This window comes from Mus pahari, chromosome X (genome assembly GCF_900095145.1).
Source record: "Mus pahari chromosome X, PAHARI_EIJ_v1.1, whole genome shotgun sequence".
Taxonomy (NCBI): domain Eukaryota; kingdom Metazoa; phylum Chordata; class Mammalia; order Rodentia; family Muridae; genus Mus; species Mus pahari.
The window spans coordinates 34,009,551-34,017,320 of NC_034613.1; the positions used below are offsets into that span (position 1 = coordinate 34,009,551).

At 38.4% G+C, this 7,770-nt stretch overlaps 1 protein-coding gene across 2 annotated transcripts in view; it reads right to left on the reverse strand.

Annotated features, from left to right (window-relative positions):
• The window catches only part of Tenm1 (teneurin transmembrane protein 1), a 710,827-nt gene that overhangs the window by 260,588 nt on the left and 442,469 nt on the right, over positions 1–7,770 (reverse strand). For both annotated transcript variants that reach the window (XM_021188844.2, XM_021188842.2), the window contains exons 10-12: positions 7,274–7,375; positions 3,485–3,679; positions 62–262 (exon numbers count right to left, since the gene is read on the reverse strand). In XM_021188844.2, coding sequence (XP_021044503.1) covers positions 62–262; positions 3,485–3,679; positions 7,274–7,375 — 498 coding nt within the window. The remainder of the gene's footprint in view (positions 1–61; positions 263–3,484; positions 3,680–7,273; positions 7,376–7,770) is intronic.

Consider the following 7,770-nt stretch of genomic DNA (forward strand, 5'->3'; position numbering starts at 1 on the left):
AGAGAGAGAGAGAGAGAGAGAGAGAGAGAGAGAGAGAGAGAGAAAGAGAACCCCACTCTACCTGTAGAGCAGTCGGATCCTGTCCACTTGGGATCACAGCTGCAAACTCCAGTGTCCAGAAGAAACGTTCCATGTCCGGAGCACTGCTCTTGACATATAGGAAGTGGAGTTTCGCAGTTGACTCCACCCCAGCCAGTAGAACAATGACATTCTCCTTTGACACAGATGCCATGGCTGGAACACATTGGATCTAAGCAGTCCTCTGAATATCAAAAACAAAACGGTTGGGGGAGGTTGAGAGAGAAGAGTTATGTGATTATGGAACTGAGATACATTGATTTCCTAGTATCGTCTCATTAATGTTGCTTTAATTAGGCAATAAAATGACTCATGCAAACATTGTGTTTAAACTAGAAGATTATTAACACTTAAAAATATGGTAGGATATGATAAAGGTTACAACCTAAATTTGGAAGAAGAAAATCACACATATGCTGCATGCAGTTCTGAAAAGTCAGCGATACTCCCCACACAAACGAGTAGGTGGACCTGGATGGACCCTCAGTAGGAATTTCTAAGCTTTTCAAAAATATCTGAGAATTTTTTGATAAGTCATTCTTTATCCTTATTGAAATTAGAATCAAAGTTTTACTTAATGTATCTAGGAGTTTTTATATAGTTTTTAATTGGATAACTTACTTGGTGAGTTGATTTCTGTTTTATGAAATAATATAATTTACACAAAGTTATTACAACCTCATATTTATTCTTCAGAAGCACCAACAATGTAACTTTTTTTGTGTTTCAAACTTTCATGATGCTTTCTTCTATCAGAATACTGTGATATATTTTTGTCAACTAGAATAAGCTAGTTCTATTTGTCTCTGATTCTGTGAGTCTAGACATTTTTGCCTGTAGAAAATTGTTTTGTGCTTTCCACTGACTATTCTATGTGAAATGGGAAGGTTGACTTCCACATTCTTTGTCTTTATCTTGATTATGCTTTGAAGTACATTTGAAGCAAGAAGAATATGCTGATGCAACCCACATCAATTGGCAAGTCTGACTTACTCTTTGGGTGTGGCTTGTTACCACAAAACGTATATTGTAATTGTAGTAATTGCTCTCATAGTTAACCCAAAATCTCAAGGTCATTAGAACAATAGTTTAATAACTGAGTTTATAATTAAATAAAATCTCCCAATGTATATCTTATTTCATCCATGATTTAGAGTAAGAGGTAAAGTTCATGATATAGACTATTTCTAGGAGGACTTTATTTGGTTCTGACAATGTATAACAAGAATAATAAACAAAATGCCATTTAACTGATTTTCTTAAGAGCTGCGTTACATTCAGTTCATCTAAGTCATGTTTGGTAGAAAGAAGACCACATCTTTTCCAGTTGAAAGTTAGAACTTGCAGATCTTGACCAAGGTTGGGGAGAGAGCAACTCCAGTTCCTCCTCTTGCCACTGTTATGTAAATCCTACTTAGTACTTGGTTTCTACATGCTTCTTTTCACATAGGCTAGGCTCAATCAAATTCTGTGGTGTACAACTTCCTGCTAAATTCTAGAAAGCTGTAAAAGTCATAAATCTTTGTTCAGAGTGTTTCTGTGAAGGCTGTCTCTGCTTTGTAGGCCCTGCCCCCGTGATGGTGTGTGTAATAGCTGTGTTTCTTATTCTCCCACTTCAAGCTAACCCCTCTTAACGTTCTCATAATGTTCTTTTTCGCCCAAGGCCCAAGTATGGCTCCCCATGATTCCCATGGGGGTGTTTTCCTAATAAGTATCATCCTGAAGGGTAATTATTATCAGCTCCTTCCTTCATGAACTAGAAGGTCTTGTTATAAAGATGTTTACATCGTGAAAGTCATACTGAAATTGGAGGACTGAAATCAACAGGCTAGAGAAGGCAGATGTGGAGGAAATGGGGTATTTATAAGGATATTGCTGATTGGGGGCAAACTGTGAAACCATGTATTCTGTTTAAAAGGATCTTGGCTCTAGCTGATGTAGCCCCAGACATTCTAGTATTCAAGAGAAGTTAGAAGTAGGAATTTTCAATGTGACCCTTCTCTGTTTTGAAAAACTGGCAACTAAGTCAGTCAATAAAAACAATGACAACATCATGGCTGTAAACAAACTGTCCATAGCTTGTTTCAGCTTATAGGTTCTTCATATGCTGTATAAGAGTTATCATATTTTCATATTGTATTTGTAAAACCTATGCCATTTAATATGGTAAGCATTCTTCCTTGTTGTTTTGGCTGTTTTACATATTTTCTTAGAGACCAAGTAAAAGGATAATTTATGGTAAACCCCTGTTTCATCTGCTTATGATACTTAAATTGGCAGAGTCTAATGAATTAGGTTACAGGATTTTCATGGCAAACTGTAGATGTAATAGATATCAGTCACTGTTAACTGTGTCTGGGTCTATAGAGCATCTGCATTTATGCTTACATATAATGATAATTTGGTCATTACATGATTATATAAAAATATTTTTAAGATATCATAGGAACTCGAGTGCCTATACAGACCCACTGGAATTCACTGGAACAAACAGTCTTTACACCCATATTCTACTGCCACTAATAGGAGGTGGAAAGTTAAAATCCTGCTTGTTCATGGAGTGGAATGAGATTAAACCCTTTAGAATGCTGTGTAATAGTCTTAATGAGCGATCCTTAAAAAGCAATTACATTGCATTTTCAGCAGCCCCTTTCTTGAACAACAGTTGTGATGAGACCATCTCCCATGGTAATGGTTTCATATTATTTCTGAAATCAGTCTTATTTGAGGAATGTGGCATGAAAATGGTCTGATTACTAGCAAACTTATTTTCCAATATATCTGTTTAAATGATAAAACTATAGCCATTTCAAAAATATTTTTCTAAAAACTCCTTTGGGGTGAATTTAATACAAAGGCTATGCTTTGAAACTCATTAGTAGTAGATCTGATTTATTTTTAGGGAAGGAGGTCAAATTTCATCATGAGGCATGTAAGAATAAATAAATCATATGAAGCAAAAGTAATAGTGGTAATTACAAATCACTCCCCAGGAAAACATTTGCAAAATGTCTTCAAATATGTCTATATCATTATTTTTATTGCATTCTTAAATGTAATGTTTCATTATGCAGCATAAAGGACTTTGTAATTATCAAAACATATGGTTAACACCTAAAATAAGCTGAAAATTATTAAGTTATAAAACAATATTAGAAATTAAAAGATATCACTTTTGCACTTACTGCTTTTCAGGTGTCATAGAAACAGTGTCAGGCATTCCATAAGGCTATTAGAAGAGACATGACCTTCCCTGACCTCAAACCTTTGCTCTTTGTACAAAGGGTATATTGAACATTCATTATTTGCAAAGATTGCTTGTTTTTATACTAGTATTATAGAATGAAATTAAGGAAAATCAAGTGAGAGAAAAGCCTGAAGCAACATATTAAAATGGGATCCTGACCTTCCTCACAAATTTCTCCTTTGTATCCTGGAACACAGATGCAAACTCCCATGATGCAGGTACCATGGCCAAAGCAGGTTGGGTCAATGCACTGTTCTTCTGGAACATCACACTCAGGCCCTTTCCACCCATTCCTGCAGACACAGTGGCCTTTTTCGTATTCTCCGTTTCCACCACACAGCACAGGGCATGAATCTAAAGGTTAGCAAACAAGTTGTAGTGATTTTATAATCTTTTTAAACATCTTCAAGAATCAATCTATATTGGTTCTAATATGTTATTCCTCACAAAAATTAATACTTTATTTGTCTTATTTTTTATTAAGTAGGTCTATGATCATGATTACTGACAGAATTTTCCTCTTATAGAACTTGGATAAAGATAAATTATGAATATTTCCTATGTGGAGAATACATACTTGCTTTTAATCCTATTACAATGTCTAATTATTATCACTGCTACTGTTATCACTGCTGCTATTTTTTGCTAAGAGTTTTATCTCTTCAGTGGCTTTTATTTACTCAAATATGCACACACACACACACACGCTCATGCACATGTACACACACATGCACATGCGCACGCACACACACAGAGGAATGTATACATTAAAATCTAATAAATAGGGCATTATTCATATGAGAAGGGGTTTTGTAACGGCTATACAAACAGATTTTCAGTGGATATTACCTTCTATAAACTTTTATTAGAATACGTATTCTGTTTTGTTTTTATGTGTGTTCATTTTAAATCTATGAGACTTTGAGGGCAGTATCCACATCTTCTGTTTTTTTTTTGATATTTTTTTAATATACAAAACCCTTATCCTTCATTTCACATGCTATGGTATAAGAAACCTACCAACTGCTTTAAAATTCTCAGTGGAATGGAATTTAATGTAAATGAACAGTTATTTTTCTCCTAAGAAATCAAAGATAAACCTAGCAGACCAGAAACTTTTAAGACTATATTGAAAATGAACAGAAAGCATCTGGAAAATAATAACTCCAGTTCTAGGGGAAAGCATGGTCCAATTTATCTAAAGCTTTTCGTGAATTAATTAAACTATGTGCAAGAGCATGAAACAATAAAGATTACCAAGTTTAACTCTTGAATTTCAATTTCTTACTTTCTATACTCCATTTCCATTTAGTGATTCATCACTACTTCCAGCTATGATGGTGTAAAAGTAAATTTTATTCACCAGATGGAACTGTCATCTTGGAGGTTTATGGCTGGATAATCTCAGCCTTTCTAGTTCTTCCTGAACTCTCTCTGTCTGGTTCAACTCAGCTGTTCGGGCTCAAAACTTTTCACCAAGCTGATAGAATCAAACTGACTTCTCCCTGAATTGCTGCCTCTGAATTCCAGGAACGGGACTGCACTGACTACACTGACCATGCTGACTTCAGGAGCTGAACTAAACAGAATGGAATTGCAGGAACTCAAATGAACTCAAATGCATTCAACTGAACTGTACCAAACTGCACTGAACTGAACTCAGCTGAACTGCACTCACTGAGCTGCCCTCCTTTGCTGGCTGACTCTGCCCTGCTCTTAAGTAGCCCTTTCTTTCTTTTTATTAGATATTTTCTTATTTACATTTCAAATGCTATCCAGAAAGTTCCCTATACCCTCTCCCCGCCCCTGATCCCCTACCCACCCACTCCCACTACTTGGCCCTGGCATTCCCCTGTACTGGGGCATATATAGTTTGCGAGACCAAGGAGCCTCTCTTCCCAATGATGGCTGACTAGGCCATCTTCTGCTACATATGCAGCTAGAGACACAAGCTCAGGGGGTACTGGTTAGTTCATATTGTTGTTGCACCTTCAGGGTTGCAGCCCCCTACAACACCTTGGATACTTTCTCTAGCTCCTCCATTGAGGGCCCTGTGTTCCATCCAATAGTTGACTGTGAGCATCCACTTCTGTGTTTGCCAGGCACTGGCAAAGCCTCACAAGAGACCGCTATATCAGGGTCTCTTCAGCAATTTTGCCTGTCTTCGTGAGAGTTGGGCATGTCTTATCTCTGATGCATCCTGTCAAATCTTTCTTAGGTTAATCACTTTGCCTGCCCCTCAATTAGAAGTCACTTTCTAACATGGTTGCTTCCTTCTAAAAACTAACTTTATCTTCATTGTTTGGGATAAAAGGTATGTACTGAGAGCATGTCTATATTCAAGCCAGGTCACACAGACCTAGAAGGTCTTTGGAAGTGATCCCTTGCCAGAGCAGCCATTTTGCTAGATTAAAATTTCTCTACGTAATAGTATTTCCAAGTTCTGTCTTCTTTTAAACTCAGACTGCTATGAATTACTTTATACAAGAAATATAAGTAGTATATTGTAGTTGACTCAGATGATGTAGGTTCAAATCTCAGCTAGCACGTATATTTTCTTAACCATTCCCTTTGAGATTCTTTCTTTGTTCATAAAGTAGGTGTCATAGCAGACCTAATTCATAGGAACACTGTAGGAAGGAGAAATTAAAAGAGGCAATAAGCAGTGTTTAGAATACAGCTGGTATGAAGTGCTCAGATTTGGGTAACAATTGTTGGTGAGCACTGCTGGCATTGCTGGTATGACTATTGTTCCTATCACTACTATTGCTCACAATGTTGAGTTTTCCAATGACATTTCTCTAGTATCTCAGCCTGGGTCATGACTCCTTTGGGAATCAAATGACCATTTCACAGGGATTGCCTAAGACCATTGGAAAATACTCATATTTACATTATGATTCACAGAAGTAGCAACGTTATACTTATGAAGTAGCAATGAAATAATTTTATGGTTGGGGTTCACCACAACATGAGAAACTGTGTGAGGCCATGATAGGCAGCCTATTTTGGTTGAATGAGGCTTGCTCTGGCGACCCAGTAGAAAACTCTACAAGGGAGAAAACACCAAGTCACATTCCCAGAGACAGATGCTTGAAACCCCAGAGCTTCTAACTCCATAATTCTGTGACTATAAGTCACGCAATGTCCTAAGCTTTTGGCATTCTGGCTAGACTCCACCCTGTACCTAACTATAGCTAGGTATGTTCCCCTCTACAGTTACCTGGCAACAGCAAGGTAGCCCAGCTCACTATAAAAGGAGCTGTTTGGCCCCTCCTTGTTCTCTTTTAGCTCTCACCTTTCTTACTCTCCTCTCTAGCCCCCCTTCTCTCTCTCTTCCCCCTCTCTCCACGTGGCCAAGGCTGGCCTCTTTATCTTTCTACCTTCTTTCTTTCTCCCTGCCTTTCTACAATAAAGCTCTAAAGCCATAGACTGTCTCTGCCCATCAGGGTCCACCATGCTTGAATGATGGAATAGACTTTCCCCTAATGAACCACGTCTGACTTCCGGCTGGCAGGCCTTCCTGTGCTCCAGCCATGGACCAAGGACTCTCACTCACCTGGGAACTACCCAGTGCCCCCTCTCTCCCTGCCCTCCCCTCCCTTCTGCCCCGGGGATGAGTGAGCTGCCTCTGGAGCCTCCACTTTGTTCTCAGCTCTTCAGCAGCATCCAAGATACCCAAGACTGAGAACCTGTTGCTAGGACTGCCCCTTGTCCACCCCTGCCCAGTGGCTTCCCACCAGGAGCCATGTGGAAAGCATGTGGCAGTCCTTCCTCATCCTCCCACCCAGAGCACTGAAACTCTGGCAGGACGCAATTTTTCTCCCACTACCTTTATTCACCCACACCTGATGCCCACTGCCCACCAAAACTGTATTAAAGGGTTGCAGCATTAGGAAAGTTCAGAACCACTTCTCTAAAACAATCAGAATCATGGAACAACATTACCTCTAGCACAGTCAGGTCCAAGGAAGCCTGGGAAACAATGACAGTGTCCAGAGATACACTCTCCATTTCCATTACAATTGGTTGAACAGTCATCCATTATTTCTGTTAACAGAAAAGAAGAAGAAGAAAAAAAATGAACCTAGGTCCAGGCAAGAGCCATGTTGTTTAAAAAGTTTCAGAAATTCCTTGTCTGTAATAAACTTGTCTTCTGCTGCCCACAAAGCTCTTAGTGCTCAAAATTAGATGGCAAAAACTTCTGCATGATATCATATACAGTAGATTATTTAACACAGTTCTCAATTTCATGAATGAATTGACTTTTAAAGAGGAGAACAAAAACCAACTCATTTCTAAAATGGATAAAGGGTCCACATAAATTATATTCTTTTTTTTTTTTTATTTTCTTTATTTACATTTCAGATGCTATCCCAAAAGTTTCCCATACCCCTCCCCCCACCTCTGTTCCCCTACCCACCCACTCCCACTACTTGGCCCAA